The 18,103-nt window shown below is 46.4% G+C and overlaps 2 protein-coding genes across 2 annotated transcripts; one reads left to right on the forward strand and one right to left on the reverse strand.

The window, feature by feature from the left end:
- Positions 1-1,742: 1,742 nt before the first annotated feature.
- On the reverse strand, positions 1,743-10,605 carry LOC311433321 (cathepsin E-like). The gene is made up of 10 exons (XM_084512334.1): positions 10,585-10,605; positions 9,509-9,717; positions 9,192-9,369; positions 7,474-7,591; positions 6,820-6,938; positions 6,445-6,644; positions 5,646-5,768; positions 4,828-4,972; positions 2,880-2,978; positions 1,743-2,795 (listed from the first exon to the last, which is right to left on the reverse strand). Exons 2-10 carry the CDS (start codon positions 9,562-9,564, stop codon positions 2,616-2,618), a joined length of 1,218 nt encoding a protein of 405 aa, XP_084368460.1. The 5' UTR covers positions 9,565-9,717; positions 10,585-10,605; the 3' UTR covers positions 1,743-2,615.
- Positions 10,606-15,134: 4,529 nt separating this feature from the next.
- On the forward strand, positions 15,135-17,308 carry LRRC10 (leucine rich repeat containing 10). The gene has a single exon (XM_084500141.1). The coding sequence runs from the start codon at positions 15,181-15,183 to the stop codon at positions 16,012-16,014; it is 834 nt and encodes a 277-aa protein (XP_084356267.1). The 5' UTR covers positions 15,135-15,180; the 3' UTR covers positions 16,015-17,308.
- Positions 17,309-18,103: the final 795 nt, after the last annotated feature.

Genomic DNA, 18,103 nt, shown 5'->3' on the forward strand with positions numbered 1-18,103 from the left:
AAACATCTGCAGGTTCTGACTTGTATTAAATTATCTTTTGGAATTACATGCTCTTTTAGGCACTTATTTTGGTGAACTATTTGCCTTAGCATGGTAAATTGACTATTTTAGCTACCCCAAACAATTTACAACTCATGTTCACTGGCAATGTGAACAATGTAGAATTATTGCATGAATAAAGTTATTTTGAGAAACGCAGTTGTCTTGACTGTACTGAACTTTCAAGAAACACTTCTGGCAAAGGTTTGACCCACCACGCAAATCAGCTCGATGTCTACTAGGACCAGAGAGGAAAACCTACAGAAGTGGGCAAAGCTGGAAAAGACTGAGGAGATAATAGGGCCAGGAAAGATAAATATGTCAGAACAACAGCTTGTGCCCAGCAAGTGGTGTTAATCTTAAAAGAGATAAGATACATCAGAATAAAGAGAGGGATGGTCCCTGCACACTCGGCCTGACTTTCCACGTATTTCTAGGATGTGTTTGTGCTCTATGCCAGGATTCAGAGAGCCAAGCTGTCAGTGTTCACACTGCAGGGACACATCCTACCACCCTGAAAATCCTCAGTCGTAAATAACAGATCTCTAACTCTTCCTGCAGTTTCCTGTTTGAGGAATACATACGTATTTTGGAAATAATGGAAATGTACCAGAATGGTAAGTCAACTGCGTAACAGGAAAACAGAAATACCCAGCTGCTGTTAAATGAGTGATACATGTTCATAGATGTTTGGTATATCACACACACACACATACATATGAAAAATAAGTTGTCTAGACAAAGGAGTTTGCTTATGGTCACTCTGTTCTTTAAGAATGATCTGGATAAAGAGAGGATAAGACAAGATAATCCTGAAATAAATGATAACTTCATACACTTTAATCTTTTCTGTAAAAGGAAACACATGGCAGATGAGTTATTGTTGCCGCAGGTTGATAGCTGTGATACCAGATGTCTAACACGATGTAGTTGCAAATACAGAGCTGTGAAAACATGCACCAGAGAGAGAAAGCATTCCACACCTGAAGGCAGGATCAATATTTCAGAGATACCTACACACAAACCGCCTATCCTTATTTATATTTACTGAGTCTTACAACTGAAGCCTTAAATCCTAAGACCCCGTGATGGTAACCCTGCCAAGGCCTGCACTGGGCACAGCGGTGGCTCTGTGTTGAGCACATCCACACACGTGGCAGCTGAGGCCATCGGTCCCTGCCCCAGGGATGCTGAAGCAGGGCCTGTCCCCAGTGCCCCACAGCCCTGCCCAGTCATGGCATCCACCCAGCTGGCCCCAAAACATGGGCCCATGTCCCCAGGGAGGTGTCCGATGCTTGGGGCTAGGGTTGCCCAAGTGCCACCACAGATGCAGCCCAGGGACACCGGCCATATCTGCCACCACTGCTGCCTCCTGGCAGCCCTCACTTCACATCAGGCCTGGCTGTGAGGGGAGGTGGAAGATAAGGCGCCATTTGGGCCTGACGGAGAGGACTTGACTCTTCGTGTCCAGGCCTTCAAGTCATAGCCTCTTCCACCAGCCGAGTAAACGTGCTCAGAGCTTGCCACACACAGGTATTTTTCAGCTTTAGGGACAGAAGAGCAGCCCCAACACATCCCATCTCTCCGCTCCAGGGCACAAAGCGAGCTGGAAATGTAATTGCTGTTGACCCTCACGTCCCCCTCAGCACGGGCAGCCCTGGCAGTGCAGAAACTACTGCAAGAAAATGCAAAACAAGGCAGTGTTGAGCAGAAAGATTTTGCTGGGTGAAATTTTATTCACATGAACAGGGGCAGCATCAGTTTTAACAACCAAAACATATATTTCAGTGGGTATCATTCAGGTGGATCTTCTTTGGTTTAACCATCTGTAGAAAGCTCAACAGCTCCCCTTGCAAGGACTGCGATCTGGTTTTTGCAATTCAGATAGATGCTGCTCCCACCTGCCTGAATGGCCAAAGGGCCAAAGGGCAGAGGTGTCAGGCAACATTGAACACTGAGACCCCAAAGAGAAGAACAAGCAAGAACAAACACAGGGGAAAAGCAGGTTTGAGAGGAAGTTGTCTGCAAGGGTAGGGGAAAGCACAGGGATAAGTCCAACTCTTCATACAAATTGGTTGGAGCAAGCCTGTGTAAAGAGAATTTATGTGGCATGAAGAAAACAAGGTTGCCAAAACATGGAACATAATGAGGAAAAGAAAGTCAGTGGGAAATGAGATGGAAACAGCACACAAGAAGAAGAAACAGTACCCAGAACAGATCAGACCAGGATTAGTTTCACCCATTCTTAACTGCCATCTCGTCAGTCCTGCACTGTTAAGCATTTCTATCCTCCGTGCCCTCTTGCAGATCTGTGAGATGAGGTGTGATGAGCTCTCTTCATTTAGAGAGCTGTGGTGTCCATCAGTTATTCAGGAAGAAAATATGTCTTGGTTGTGAATATATAGAGATTGAACCAAACTATGTATTCTGGGACAAGGATCATCCCAAACCCTGAAATCTCTGGGGAGGGGTGGCTACATTCTGGTTCAGAGTTTCAGTTATAGTCCTTTTTCACAGGTCTGCTGAAGATTATTACAGCAGCATTCGGGTTGAGGCAGAATAAATGCAGTTGTAACTCAGTAATAATCATTCCTATGAGCAGCTTTTGCAAATCCCACTCTGTCATTCCCGCGGTCAAAAATGCAGTAAAAGGCAGACATAAAGACATCTCCTAAAATCCAGAGCGGGCCAGAGCGAGTGGTGATGTCAAGAGACTGAAAGCCACTCATGCAGAAGGTTTGGTCATCGATGGACTCCTGGAAGGGAAAGCACATTTCCTTTCAGTGTCTCTTCCAGCCCCGGCTCGGGAGCTGGGAGCCAGGAGCTGGGAGGATACGCACCTTCACGACGTATTGCTCTGCTGTCAGCTTGTACTCGTGGTGCCCGATGGTGAAGCTGATGTGGGGCAAGCTGGACAGTCTTCTGCAGTCTACAAGATACTGTGAGGAATGCACTGGTTGACATGCGATTGGTTTGGCTTTTATGAAACACTGTCTTTTGCGTTCGAGCTTTTTGCTGCAGCCGATAGTGAATTTACCACAGAGAAACAACATCAGTCTGACTTACAGCCCAACACTGCCCTCCAGCTTTGCAGGTCTCACACTGGGTCAAGCCAGTCTATCAGCCCAGATCACCTGCCCCAGTGCCCTGGGGACTTAGGGAAGATGAAAATCATTGCAAGCTCCAGAGGGGTAAAGGGATACTCTGATGTTCTCCCTTAAAATTTGGAAGCAAAACCAAGCTGGTGAGCCCCAGTGAAGAAGAAATAAGCAAGGTCTGCTGAGCAAAACTCCTCCAATGCCCTGGCTGGGACTGGATCCCATGTACTCTCTCCAGTAACATCATAGTTTTAGGGAAAAAAAAAGACCTATCCAAAAAGCCTATGAGGAACACAGGACTTTATACTTTACTGTGCCCTGGAGTGAGATTTAAAGAACAGAATAAGAAGAATTAAACTCTGACATGTCCATTAATTTCTATAAATAATACATTCACTTACAGTAACACAGCAAATTGTTTCCTGGCCTCTCTAGCTATTTTATGAAACAACTGGCACTGCAGAATGCTCCAAGCCCCAGAGGGATCTTTGCTGCAAACTGTATAGTTTAAAGTCCTTGTTTTAGGGGCTTCCTATAAGGAAGAGTCTACTTTTATTTTTGTTAAGTCTGCTTAATGAAAACTGAGACCAAAATCTTTTGTATACCTAGCAGGTGTCATACCATTAGAACAAAATAAACCATGGGATACACAGGATAAGGGTAACGGAGCCAATATAATAGTTTGAAGGATATGAAAAGCAAGACATAATTCATTTACATAGCTAGTACATCCAGAGCAAATTAATCCTTGCTGGAAAGAGATAAAAGTTCTGGTAAAATCATTGACAGATGCACCCACTTACACCAGGATACATTTGAGCCAGTATACTTAGCCTGTCTGTCGTTGCCACAAAAACAGTCACATAAAGTATTGCTTTCGGGTTCCTTTTTGCAGAATCTGAGATGCCAGCTGAGTGCTATTACTTCAGCATTGGAGTAGATAACTGTATACAGAAAGGACCTGTTTCTTTTTTATATTATATTAATATAACTACTTTGGAAATACGTGTTTTATCTATATCCATGAGTATGTACCATTATAACTTGTTATCAAAACAAACTGTTCAACATGCATCTGAAAATTTGAATGGAAACAAAATTTAACATTTAATTGAAAAAGGAGTCAGAAGCCTCATAAGTTACACTGAAGTAATTCCAGGTCTTCCCCTTTCAAAGGGAGGCAGATTAAAAGCTTACTTTCTCTCTGATCTCTGCCTGGATCACTGGGCAAAAGTAACACTCTTAATTTTCTCCAAAGTACAATTTTGAGTCAGCAAAGTTAACAAGAACTGCACATCCTGGAGCCATGGTAAGGTAGTATTAGCTGTGGGAGTCAGCAAAAGGCCAGCAATAATGCACTGCAAAAATAAGCTGTCCCCTCCCTGGAGATGGGTCAGTTTAGTCATCTCAGGCTCATTATCTCAGTGCTTCAGGTATTGCCAGGGATCGGAAAATTAACACCAAAAGGATACGAAGGGCAGCACAGAGACATCCCTGATGACCAGCCCCACCTCGAGCACCTCAGCTCATGCAACACCCCCAGAAAGGGGTGTGGGGAGCCAAGGACTGCAGGTGTGGGTCTTTTCTGACTTCTGATTCATTGCTTCAGTTATTTTCCACCCTATAAGCTCTTTGCACCAAATACCAGTTTCTCTTTTCTCTGTCTGTTTTCTGGCTGCATAGTGCTTACCTCTCCAGTATGTGACGGACTTGCCCCAATATACTCCTGGAGTTTCCTGATTTGTGAAGAGGGGCCGGTGATGAGAGAAGTGCCTGAATCAACGATGGCTTCACAACCGTGGGAGCAAAATGCCACCCGGCCCTGGATTTTGATACTGCAAGTGAAAAAAAAAAAAAAAAAGCATCTTTAAACAAATTGTGACTGTCACACTGTGACTGAAGCAACACATCATTGCCAGCTGAAGTACAGCCTGCAGTTAAAACCAGCTACCAAGCCTTCCCAATCTTAAAAGTCAAGAATGTCTTTAAAGGAAAAGTAAAGAAAGCAAGCAGCATTAGGAAGACTTCTCATTTGTGGGCCCACTTCTCTCTCTCTGGACTCCTGCAGCCCCAACCTGCTCTCTGCTGACAAACTTGTCCCCACCCAAAATGAGGTGTGTATCCTCGTGGTTTTTGTGAGGCACAAACAAAGGGGACACCGACTGCTTTGACCAAGGTTAAGAGGAAAAATTAGAACAGGATCTGGAGCTGGATTCAGTTCCCTGGTTCCCCACTTCACTGAATAGTCCACCAAGAGTCAATTTGGACATTGGTGTATCACATTAAAACATCTAAAAATGCTCTCCCAGAAACCAGCTACCCACGTCACAGCGGATTTGGAAAGCTGGTAATCCTCTGACCCATCCTGGCAAACCCCCTCTTTGAGGGCCTCCAAGGTGAAAGACTGCAGCCAAGTCCTCCTGCATCTGTATTGCTGGGTGGTTTTGCCTCTGTGTGCTTTACCTGGGGAGGTGAATTTCACCACATATTTCACACATACATACATACTTGTTAAGATGTATTTGCCAGTAGCTTTTCTCGGTGACTGGGACCCAGTGAATCGAGCCTTTGTAGAGGGAGTGGTCTATCCCCCCCAGGATCAGCTCACCGCCGTTCTCAGTGTCATCTCCTCTGGAAGCAGAACACGTTAGCAGAGACATGGCAGTATGTCAGCGTACACCGACAAGATTACACTTAGAAAGCAAAGGACAAGCCACAGACCTTTCTAAATTCAGATATTGATGCCTGAACCTGATTATTTCCAGATTATTACTGAATAGATCCCAGTTCAGAGCCTCCAAGCAATCTCAAAACAGTTACTGCAGGCTGCCAAGGGCTGAAGGCAGGCACTAGGAGCAGGTTGAGCCAGTTACTGCTCTCACCTCAGAATAAACTCCAGATAAATTGGTGGAGTTACAGCTAGGTTCAGATTAGGGAACATTTCTCGTCTGAAATGTGGCCACTTGGGTGTAGCACTGCATTTCTCTTCATCTACACTGGCAATAAGGAAACCTCCAGCAGCTCAGGACTCCTGCAAGTCTGAGCTTTTCTTTTGTCTGTGGCCAGCTCCAGCAAGAAGAACTGTCTGTCCAAAAATTGATGATCCCCTCCCAACACAGTTTTCTCTTTCATTCTTTTTTTTTTTTTTTTTTCCCCAGAGGAAAATTGGAACATAACTAAATAAATAAAGAGGACAATAGGGGAAATTACTTCCTGGAGTGGAAGATCTATACAGCTGCACTGTTGTCTCCATCAACAACCCAAGTACATTTGCTTCTTGTTGGGCACTGTCACTTGTAAGACTGACCTTTTCAGATAGAAGGAGAAGACCGGCTCCTCCACCAGCTTCTGGTTCATGATGCTGTCAAACACGGGCAGAGCATTGCCCACTGCTAAGGAGGGGTATCCCAAGCCCAGCACACCATCAAAGTGGGCAAGGGCAAAGGTTGTTCCTGGCTCAAACACGGACTCGCCAAAGTCCTGCCCCTTGATGGAGATGTTACTGATCTGTCCAGCATGAAAAAAAGAACAAGCAGAAGTAAGGGCACCATCAGTTCCAAGAAATTAGACACGTTTCAGATCCATTTTGATGAATTCAGTACGTTTATTATAGGCAGTGCAGAGAGCCTGAGCAGCCTGGTGTTGCCCTGCTGGCTGGCACCCCTCCTGGCTGGATGCTCACCTGCAGCGTGTCCTTGGCAGCGATGCCCAGCAGCTCTCCGGTGCCGTACTGCAAGGAGAAGGCTTCCCCACCATGCTCATACGAGTCCGACAGAAAGGACTTGAATTTCTGGTGCACCCCTGCACAGAACAGACGATACCTGTGCCCCGAGGGAAGGTCCTGGACCCACTCCCCTGTACAGAACTGGCTGAGATGCAAGCGAGGCAGATTTGGCTTTTTTGTAAGGAAGCCATCGACACAGGCACCTGTCCCCCCGCAGACAAACAGAATACCTTGTTTGGGGGGTTATCTTTTTTTATTTTGGCTTTTAAATGGAAGCAGGAAATCTAAACAAAACTTGACTTTCCTGCAGTTCTCTCTTCCTCTCCCCCATTTATTTTCACACCTTTAACGTGTGGTGCAGAGGGAGGCCGGGCAGCAGCAGCACAGGAGCAAGCTGGCGGGGCGAGGGCAGCCTTCAGAGCTGTCCCAGATCCTCCCCTCCCAAACTCCTGACAATTTCAGAGCACAACCTTTTGGATTTTTTCCAAATTTTGCTCACGGGTGGCACAAATAGGAAAACAAGGAAATGAATTGCCAGTTAGGTCTGTGCTTGGCTGTGGCCAATCTACCCAGGACACGAGGAGTGCGAGGGATGGTAAAAGGTTTTCTTACTGCACGCTTCGCTGATGCAATAGGCGGAAGGGACCCAAAAATTGGACGAGCCGGTGTCAAACACCACGGTGAACCTCTGAGGCGGCGTGCCCACGCTCACAACTCCATAATACTGCGCCTGGGGGGGGGACAAAGTGGTCAGCCCCACTCTGTCCCCCCGGCTGCTGCTGCTGAGGAGCAGGCAGGTCCTGGCACACGGTGCAGCACCTCCTCGAGCTCTGCAGTGCAAGTTCAGCTAAACGTGAGTACACACCACCTCTGCCAGGAGGGAAATCATTTCTGGCTCTGGCTTTCACTTTTCAAGTGAAAAATGAACTCTATTCCACAGACTGGATCTGATGTAGTGAGCAAAGTTCATCCAGAGGATAAAGGAACCACTGACCGCCCTTGGACATCAGCTGAAGATAATCTGTGGACACGTGAATGCTGAAGTGACGAGCTTATCAACATCCAGCATGCAAGTGTCTAAGTGCCCATATCTGGCCATGAAAGAGCACTTCAGCGTTAAGAGACCTATTTTTAGGAAGAAGCATTTCTGGAATTCATAGGGAGATAGAAAAGCACTACCCAGTGCCAAGTCGTTTGTAGCGATACAAATATTTGAATATGTATCTTCAAGTGCATGCTTGTTAATTAATACACTGAATATAGTTTCTGACCCCAGAGTTTACATGAATGAGATAACCATAATGCAAGCATGTGTAACAGAATATCCAGCTATAGAGCAGGATGCTATTCCTCACTATATCAAACATTTATTGATTAATCCGTTAAGTAAAACAGCACTAAGTCACTTTGGTCGAAAAAAAAAACAACAAAAGACAAACATCCCACACAAAACTGTTACTGATGCTAGCTCGATATGCTGGGGAAGTGGATTTTGTTCTGTTATTTTGATATTTATCCCTCTTTGACAAGTCTAAGAACAGGCTGAAATTTGTTAGTCTCCTTCGTTCTTCTTCACTTGTATCTCTAGGTCATTGTGACTTATTTATTAATGAGCCTCAAGCGTCAGAAAGTTCTTTCTAAATATTTTGCCTTCCCGTCACTGTCCACAGGATGGACAAATGGACAAAATGTTAAAGCCAGGAAAGACAGCTTACAAAATGGTTGACCTGTTGACTTGCCTGTGTGAGATCCAAAGAAACTCATCTCTTTCTTTTCTCAGTGTAGAGATCTAGGTCGGTCTCAAATCCTTAACATATATTAATCTGACAAGATAAAGCAGAACAATAAAATCTCTACTTGGGTGTTTGTTATCACTGATTTATGGCTCCATGTGATCAAATAAATGAGATTTGGGGGATATTTTATAAAATGCAAAGATCCAAGTTTCTGATAAATAGAATGCAGCTAAATCAGATTCTCCTACTAAAAAATCCAATCCTGAACTAAGACTGTTAGAAGGAAACCTTCCACATTTGTTTGGAGACCCGCTGGAGACCAATAGAGATCTATCCAAAGATTAAACTCAGCAGAGGACTACCACTGCTAGATTACATCAGCTTTCTGCTCAGGTCCCATGCTAACCTAGATCTACCTATTTTGTATTTTGCAAAGTAGTACGCTATTTTTTGATGGTCTAGGATTTAAAATGAGCCTTCCATCTCAAGTTTTATAATTTCTTTGAGAGCCTTGATTTCAAATGTGCTGGGGGAAAAAAAATCTGCCTTAACAGAACAGAGTTTGTATGATTGCATTACCATAACCGTACTTACATTCATGTAATCATACAGCCTTTCTGAAGCGGTTCCTACCGATAGAGTAATATCTGCAGGGAAGCAATGCAGGTACCTCCGAGCAAAAATATCGGGGTGGTGATCCCGCCAGAATTCTTCTAATTCTCCCTTTTCTTTAAGTTGTTTCTTGATAGATTTGAATCGAATGAGCGGGACTCTATGCAAATAAAAGAAATACACAAAGTCTAACTGGATCTCCTTTCTAGAGTTCTCATACACTATTTTTCTTCAGTATCTTTTCAGAGACCTTGGGTCACCCCGGGCAGCCACCTGAGACACGAGGCGCAAGCTCTTACCGTTCCACGGCCACAGCAAAGGGGATGTAAACCACCGCCAGCAGTATCACCCTCATGTCTTCAGCTGGCTCCGAGTCCAATGACACTCATTTACTTGGAATTCTCTTTTTTATACCTCATCGCTAGCAGAGGGCTGTTCGCCAGGTCAATCAATTACAGGAGGTCATAGCTTTGGCAGCAAGTTGATGAATTTGTTCTCAGAGCGACTGCTGGATTGTGTAAATATTGGTGCTCAGCGAAGCTGGGCACTGATAACCAGGGCACAGTCTAGACCAAAAATACATTTCGCTAACAATCATTAGTTTCTTTCACATAAATATAATAAACAGGGGAAGTTTGGCCCCTGCTAGCATGGGAAATAGTGTAAGCTGCTTTTCAAGCTTGCTTTAGTGATGCTTTAGTATCCCAGGAGTGTCCAAGGCAGAGAAAGAGGACAAAATATATATGTGTCTTTCACTTTTACATGGAGACATTTCAACAGGACTGAGCACACGGACATTTGGTCCGGTTGTAACAAGCCAACCCCTAACAACTGAAGATTAATTCTCCGTTTATGTGTGAGTTCTGGTCTGAACTAAGTGTGATTACCACCCAAAAAAATAACAAAAAACTTCTTCTAAGTAAAAAAGATGACAGCCTGCAACACACAATAATAAACAGCCAGTGTTTTTCTCCCATCACACAGCTGCTAAAGTTGTTTCTAGCTGAGGCTCTGCTGTGCACGTTTCAGCAGGATGTTTGGAAGCACTCGCTCGGGTCGATTTACCCAAGAGTTTCCTGAGGTTCACCGTTCCCACCCCTGCCTGGCATCTGGGTTCATGTCAGGCTGTCAGAAAAGTAATGGTGTCAAAAAGAGACTCTGAGCTGACAGGTGGCAAAGCAAAGCCCGTTAGCCTATCAAGTAATTCTCAGCAGATAATAAAGACATTTTTAAAACATTGTTCCTTCAAGCCGCTTGACTTACTATGTCAAATTGACAAAAGAGAGGCATGAGAGCCTTAAAATTAATAAATGTAGATCTCACTTTGTTAGTTCCTATGGATTTTAAAATACATGTTTTGCTTTTTCAAACTTACCTCCAAAATTGTAAGGGCTACAAAAGACATTCTCAGCAAAGGCTGAGCTGGGCATAGCCCCACAGCTGTGTGCAGGGCTTTGGCTCTGAGAAAGCAGAAAGATTTTTATTCTAGTATTTGGTATAAAATAAAAAGAAAAAAAATCTCAAAAATGCAGTAGTAACACACAACTTTTATATTGATTTATATTCGATGTTTCCGAAGTGTCTAGCTTTGATCAGGGTCCTCTGTTGTTTCTGGACTCAGCCATTTTACAAAATTTTTCAACAAAGAGCTGTGCTTTCTGTCCAGCATCCATCCCAGCCACTGGGCTACAGGACCTTAGTCTTTCAAATGAGAAAAGCGAGTGAAGATCTGCACAGAGCAAGAGATGTGGCCATCAGTGAGCCTTCAGAAAGCAGCAGCATTTCTGAAGAAACCCACAGAAACCCCTCTGTGAAGCAGAGCTGATGTCGTGCCCTCTGGTACGACACTGTCACTTTGACAAGAGCAAGGCAACGTCTGTGCTGAGCGCCTTTATCGCTTGAACTTTTCCTCAAATGCCACAAATGCTTCTGGGAAGTCATTAATACTCGTGTTGTAGGGCATTAAGAGTGACTCTGAAGACATGAAGTGACTTTCAAAATACTGCTCTGGGTCTGCAGAGGGGACTGTCTCTGCCTCATGTCCTCCACAAAGTCACTAATTCTCAGAAGGATCAAGAGTGTTCATTTTATTGCAAATGTAGGCCTTTATTATCCCACAACATGAAGGTTATTTTTCCCCAAGTACACTGATCTCACAGCATGTTCCAAACAGGCTTTCATTTAGCCAATAGAGGTACAAAATGCAGCAACAAAAGGTCATCGTGACTTTTTTTGATAAACTGGAATAATGATTAAACAACAATGCAGAGGATACCTAAGAAATAACTTCCCAGAGCTTAAAAGGTTCATTCAGTAGAAATAATTCAAGTAGGAAAACAAAACAAAATATATATACGTGTGTTTATAGACATAAGGTATATTGCAAAGTTGTTTCTCTATATAGGGGTTATTAAGAAAAATATATCTAAACTACATTATTAACATCCTTTTACCTAGAGTTTTATGCTGTTGTGATCAGCAGAATATCTGAAGGGATTTGTCTTTGTTGGGGGTGTAAATTTTATCATTCAGCCCTTTTTATTTCTGCCATGTGCATTTGCTCCTCCACACCTGCAGCAGAGCAGGCAGCCTTCTTCAGCAGGCACCGTGGCCTCTTAGGAATGGCAGAAAAGCCAAAATCCAGCTGAGGGCCATAAGACTGTCCTCTGAAGTGAGAGCACATCCCGGGGTAACTGCCTGGGGAAGGAGGCCCTGCGAAAAGCAGACGTGGGACGTGCCCCATGGCAGGCCTCTGCAGGGAGCGCAGTGCTGGAGCAGTGAAGCCTGCTGGCTGCAGATGGGCACTCAGAGCTGGGCAGCGCCTCCCACCCCCGTAGTGAGAGGATTTTCAACACCATCCTTCCACAGCAAGGCAACTTGCTGCAACGTGTCCTTATTCTCCAGGCTTGACATGCTGCCCAGCTTCTCTGTGCTGTTTTACAGGCCTCAGGTTGCGGTGCTCGCTGTTCTCCATCCCACTGCTACGCTGGTCCCCACCTGCCCTCTCTGTCGCTCTCCTCCCCCTGTAAATCGTCCGTACGCTTCACGCCATCACATCTGCACGGCACACATACTAGAAAACATCCTATAGCTTGTACCCAATTCATATTTAAGAGCTGTTTTACATTTAAAAGCGAGTGATTGGCGAGCTCTGCATCATCAGATTTGACCAGAGATCATGAGGCCACCTTAACTGTTTGATATTGTCTTTTTCTCAATCTTCTGTTTGTTCTGCATTTTGTTGTTCCAAGAATACCATGTATTTTGACTGTGCAGCACCCCTGGAAAGTGACTGCAGATTGCTTGAAGAAAATATCCTCCCTAAGTTATAGTAAGTGTGGAAAAATGGCAGCAATAAGCTGCAGATATCAAAGATAACAGCCAGCTGCCAGAAAGGCTGCTTCAACATTAAGCACTGCCAGCTTTCAAATCCAAAGACCATGACATAGCCATGGCTGACACACTTGTGGGACAACCCACAAGAAAGCTTAAATCAACAGCAGCACAAGAGGTCGCAATAGAAGAGGTGAGAAGGTTGCTCTGAAGAAACAAAAACGTTCCTGACCTGAATGGCACGTGTCTTGCCAAGAGTAAGGAGAACAGCTCACACAGCATAGTCACATCTAAATAGTTACCACTTGCAACATCATATTTCACAGAATCATAGAACCACAGAATGGTTTGGGCTGGAAGGGCCCTTAAAGCCCACCCAGCTCCAACCCCCTGCCATGGGCAGGGACGCCTCCCACCAGACCAGGTTGCCCAAAGCCCCATCCAGCCTGGCCTTGAGCACCTCCAGGGATGGGGCATCCACAGCTACTCTGGGCAGCCTGTGCCAGGGCCTCGCCACCCTCTAACTAAAGAATTTCTTCCTAAAATCTAATCTAATCTCCCCTCTTAGTTTAAAGCTGTTCTCCCTTGTCTTACCACTATCTGTGCACGTAAAAAGTCACTCCATCTTTTTTATATCTTTTTTGAAGTGTAAAAAGGCTGCAATGAAGTGTCTCTGGAGCCTTTTCTTCTCCAGGATGAACATCCTCAGCTACCTCAGCCTGTCTCTGTAGGAGAGGTGCTCCAGCCCTCTGAGCATTTTCATGGCCCTCCTAAGGGCTCACTCTAACAGGTCCACATCCACCTTGTGCTGGGGGTCCCACACCTGGACACAACACTCCATGTGCAGAGGGGGACAATCCCCTCCCGCACCCTGCTGGTCACCCCTCTGTAGATGCAGTCCAGGATGGAGCTGGCCTTGTGGGCTGCAAGCACACACTACTGGCTCATATTGAGCTTTTCATCACCCACAACCCCCAAGTCCTTTTCTGCAGGGCTGTTCTCAATGAGTTCCTCTCCCAGCCTTTATTCATGTCTGGGATTGCCCCAACCCAGGTGCCGCACCTTGCACTTGGCCTTGTTGAACCTCATTAGGTTCACATGGGCCCACTTCTCCAGCCTGCCCAGGCTCCTTTGGATGGCATCCCTTCCTTCTGGTGTATTGACTGCACCACTCAGCTTGGTGTCATCTGCAAACCTGCTGAGGGTGCACTCAATCCCACTGTCTATGTCATTGATAATGACATAAACATAAACAGCACTGGTCCCAAGACAGACTCCTGAGGGACACTGTTCATCACCGGCCTCCCCCCAAACATAGAGCCTTGACCCCTTCTCTCTGGGTGCAGCCATCCGGCCAATTCCTTATCCACCAAATGGTCCACCCTTCATATCCATATCTCTCCAATTTAGGTACAAGAATGTTGTGTGGGACCATGTCAAAGGCCTTACAGATGTCCAGGTAGATGACACCAGTCAGTCTGCCCTTACTGACTGATATAGTCTCTTCATCACAGAAGGCCACCAGCTAGGTCAGGTAGGATTTGCCCTTGGTGAAGCCATGCTGGCTGTCTCAGATCACCTCCATGGCTTGCATGTGCCTCAACACTGCTTCCAGGAGGATCTGTTCCATGACCTTCCCAGGCACAGAGGTGGGGCTCACGGGTCTGTAGTTCCCTGGATCCTCCTTTCTACTCTTTATAAAACTGGGAGTGATGGTTCCCTTTGTCCAGTCACTGGGGACAATTCTGGCTGTAATTAAATCCATGGCAGTTTCTCATCAGGTTTGAGTCTGGGGATTGCAGTAGCACAGTTGGAAGGTGTCAGAAGAGCAGCCTTGGCCAGCTGTGACAGTGAGTGTATTAAACTGGGATTCAGACAAGAAGCAAAACACAATCTAATGAAGAAGGCCCTACGCAGTTAAGGGTGCCGGAGGCTATAGTAAACACGATTAAATTAATTAAATTAGGAACATAAATACTGGAGCAGCTAAAGATAGCAGATTGCCAAGTATTTCTGTTAAAGGTTTGAGATAAGTACTGGGTGGCAAGTAACACTGTTAAATTATGTATTTGGCACCTTGCAAAGCAAAGCCATAAAAGTGTCACTCATCTGGAAAGTCGGTCAAGTCTTGACAGGTATTTTAAACAACAATTAGATTACTGCTGACATCTCCCCTGAAAGTTTAATTAAAGCTAATCTTTTTAGTTTAAAAATTTGGTCTTCTGGGGTGTTTGCTTTCTCCAGCCAATCCTCACCACCAGCACTGGCTGCACAGACAGCAACCACAGCAAACCAAGAGGAGCAGGGTTTCCATCAAAGCAAGAGTTTGAGGCAAAATTGACATGCAGGAAGAGGGGAGATGGGATGCTTTCTGGGAGAGCCAAGTGGGCCTGAGCATGTGTGTGAGGCAGGGAGAGAGACCTGCGCTCGCAGTCATCATGTCCGTAATCCCCATCACTGAACACTCATTCAGTTATCAGAAACATTTCAGAGCCCTTGAGATTAATGCCTGGTGCCATGTAAACAGCCTTATATTGGGAAGACAGAGTTACCAGCAGGCCAGTGCACAGCAGCAGGAAACCAAGGCTGGCCTCGTCCCTCACAGCCCCGTCAGTCTCTGCACAAAGAAGGTCCCAGGATGGGCAACAGCCTGAAAGCCATAGTTGCTTTTGTGCCCTCCGACAAGTGCCAGAAGTACCTCCTGGAAGACCTGGAGGAGATGCCAGTGGACAAGATGGTGGATCTGAGCGGCAGACAGCTGAGGAGGCTGCCTCTGCACATCTGCTCCTTCAGGGAGCTGGTCAAGCTGTACCTGAGCGACAACAACCTGAACCACCTCCCTCCTGAGCTGGAGCAGTTGCAGAACCTCCAGATCCTCGCGCTGGACTTCAACAACTTCAAGGTGCTGCCGCTGGTGGTGTGCACGCTGAAGCAGCTGTGCATCCTCTACCTGGGCAACAACAAGCTCTGCAGCCTGCCCCTCGAGCTCCGGCTCCTGCAGAACCTCAAGACCCTCTGGATCGAGTCCAACTGCCTGCAGCACCTGCCTGAGGTGGTGTGCGAGCTCAGCCTGCTCAAGACCCTGCACGCCGGCTCCAACGCGCTGCGCACGCTCCCTGCCCAGCTGCGGGGCCTGCAGGAGCTGCGCACCATCTGGCTCTCGGGCAACCTGCTGTCCGAGTTCCCCCCCGTGCTCCTGCACATGCCTTTCCTGGAGGTGATCGACGTGGATCGCAACGCCATCCGCTTCTTCCCCAGCCTGGCCCACCTCCCCGGCCTGAAGCTGGTGATCTACGACCACAACCCCTGCAGGAACGCGCCCAAAGTGGCCAAAGGGGTGCGCAGGGTGGGGAGGTGGTCGGAGGAGAGCCCCGAGCCCCGCAAGCGGTCTGGGGCGGTGATAGAAATCACGCTTGATGAGAGACCGTCGCCACCTCTCACCGACAAGCCTGAGCCCGAAGCCGAGTCGTGATGCTGCTCAGCTGCCTCCACCAGCAGAGGTGGCAGCACTCCCACAGCACTGCCCAGGCTCTCCCCTTCGAGAGGGCATCGTGCTGTCTGGTAAGGCTCGGGGTAGGTGCACCAGTTCAGAGCAAAACGCTCTTCTACAGCCACCCTCTTCTGCACACTCCAGAGTGAAGACTTCTCCCTCTCCCCCTCTGCAAGGACTGCTCAGAGCTGGCAGCAGGGTTTATGTTTCCCACAGCGAGTTGATCTCCACCCACAGGAACCCTTTGGGCTCTCCTTCCCTCCTTCCCCCTTGCTGAGGTGTCCGAGCCCAGCTGGAAGCCACCATGCATGGTGACAATCACTGCTGGGAGCTGCAGCTTTAAAGTAACCCACAGCACTTGTCTCGGTGACTTGTTTGAAAGGCAGCAGCAGAAGTAACAGCTCGAGGGTTTCCCTGCCCACCGCGTGGTACTGGATGCGCTATCAAGGAAGCAATGCATACCGGAGAACTCTCCTCCTACAGCCGCTGTCTTCTTCCTGGAAAATTTGTGACCGCTCTGGTTTTGTTATTGCTAATTACCATTTCAAATGACAGTGAGGAAAGATACGTGCTTTTTTTATTATTATTATTTTTTTTCTGCTAGGTCTTACGTAGCCGACCACACTGCCGGTAAGGGCAGCTGTACGTGCCAAGTTTTGATGCGGTAGCAGAAAACCCTGACTGACATGGGAGAGCCACAATCATTGCAGAGGTAACGTGCACGAAGGAAACCTAAGGCTGGGAGCCTGCGTCTTCAGACTTACACAGAAACTGAAGTTGAGGCAAACATTACCCAATGAACTCCAGCAGGGTGCTGCTGTAGCTTGCAAACCTCAGATCTGTTCGGATTTCCTTGGAAAGGCACTGAACGTTTAAGAACGCTTTAATGGTGTAGCACAGAATAGAAACCTGGCTCAAAGTGACTTTACATTTTTAGCTTTTCATTCCGTAGCGCTGAGCGCGGGTTTGGTGGAAGGCAGCTTTTTAGAGAAGGGTGGGGAGCCCTCGGTGGCACAGTGCAGCCACTTCCCCCTCTCTCCTGCTTGTCAAGTGGGACTGTCTTTCCAGCAGGCATGCAGAAGTGACAGTTCCCATAAAAGGTTTGAGTCGATGCCAGTTTGCGACTGCTCAGTGTCATTTACATTCTTGGAAAATTCTCTGGAAATATATAGGCTCCGTGAGCGCTGGCTGCCTTGTTAAATGAAATGCGCACTTGGATCTGGCTGGTACCCGCTACATTCATTAAATTAAATAAAGTGTTCTGGATTCTCACTGAGCTAAATTGTCTTTCTTTGGAAATAACTTGCCAAGCTCTTTATCTAAGCTTTTTCCAACGATTTCTTTCCACAAAGGAAATCATTCAACAGGATGGGAATTTGGGGCTTTCTTAACATCAGCATTCAGTGTTTCATTTCCCGTAGAACTAACTTGGTATTCTATTTATCTGAGAGGAGGGAAGAAGATAAACCTTTAAAAAGCAGGTAAAAGTGTGTTTTTAACACTACTCTTAAAGCAGCATTTTCTCTTTGTGTAATTAGAAGAGTCTATTTTGAGTTTGGAGAAGCTTTCTGTAAGCAGAATCGCTTCATTTCAGGAAGAAAAATGTTTGCACGGATACTTTATTTCAGATTAACATTCCTGCTTTGGCAGCCTACCCCTGCTGTTCACTAAGGTGCTGCGGTGCATGGGGAAGGGGCGGTGGGGTCACAGCACCCAGCAAGCAGCTCTCTACAGCCTAGCGCTCAGACAGGGGCATCTCCACTCCTCTCTGCTCAGCATCATCAGAGATCTACCTGAAGACTGCTGCAGGAATCGGACTTCATCACAGTCCGAGTACCTGGTAAGGGAAATTGTGCGATAAAGAAACCACATCAGCACTGCAGGAGCTACTGGAATAGGAAGGAATATGAAGAGATGGGTCACAACAGGCATGAGGGGAAGGGAAAGGAGAAGAGAAAACTGAATGTGATGCAGCACGGCACATCTCTCACCAGCTGCCCTCCTGTTGTAACAACCCCTATTTGTGAAGGCAGCCAGCCCCAGTCTGGTACCTGACAGACATACATGGACT

The sequence above is a fragment of the Aythya ferina genome (assembly GCF_964211825.1).
Source record: "Aythya ferina genome assembly, chromosome: 1".
Taxonomy (NCBI): Eukaryota; Metazoa; Chordata; class Aves; order Anseriformes; family Anatidae; genus Aythya; species Aythya ferina.

Excerpts from the sequence above, each read along its gene's own strand:
- LOC311433321 (XM_084512334.1), bottom strand. The coding sequence starts at position 9,564 with ATGAGGGTGATACTGCTGGCGGTGGTTTACATCCCCTTTGCTGTGGCC. Across the intron at positions 7,592-9,191 it reads GGCTGTATGATTACATGAAT|GCGCAGTATTATGGAGTTGT; the intron begins GTAAGTACGGTT and ends TCCCCCCCCCAG. Across the intron at positions 2,796-2,879 it reads CAGAGCAATACGTCGTGAAG|GAGTCCATCGATGACCAAAC; the intron begins GTGCGTATCCTC and ends TTTCCCTTCCAG.
- LRRC10 (XM_084500141.1), top strand. The coding sequence starts at position 15,181 with ATGGGCAACAGCCTGAAAGCCATAGTTGCTTTTGTGCCCTCCGACAAG.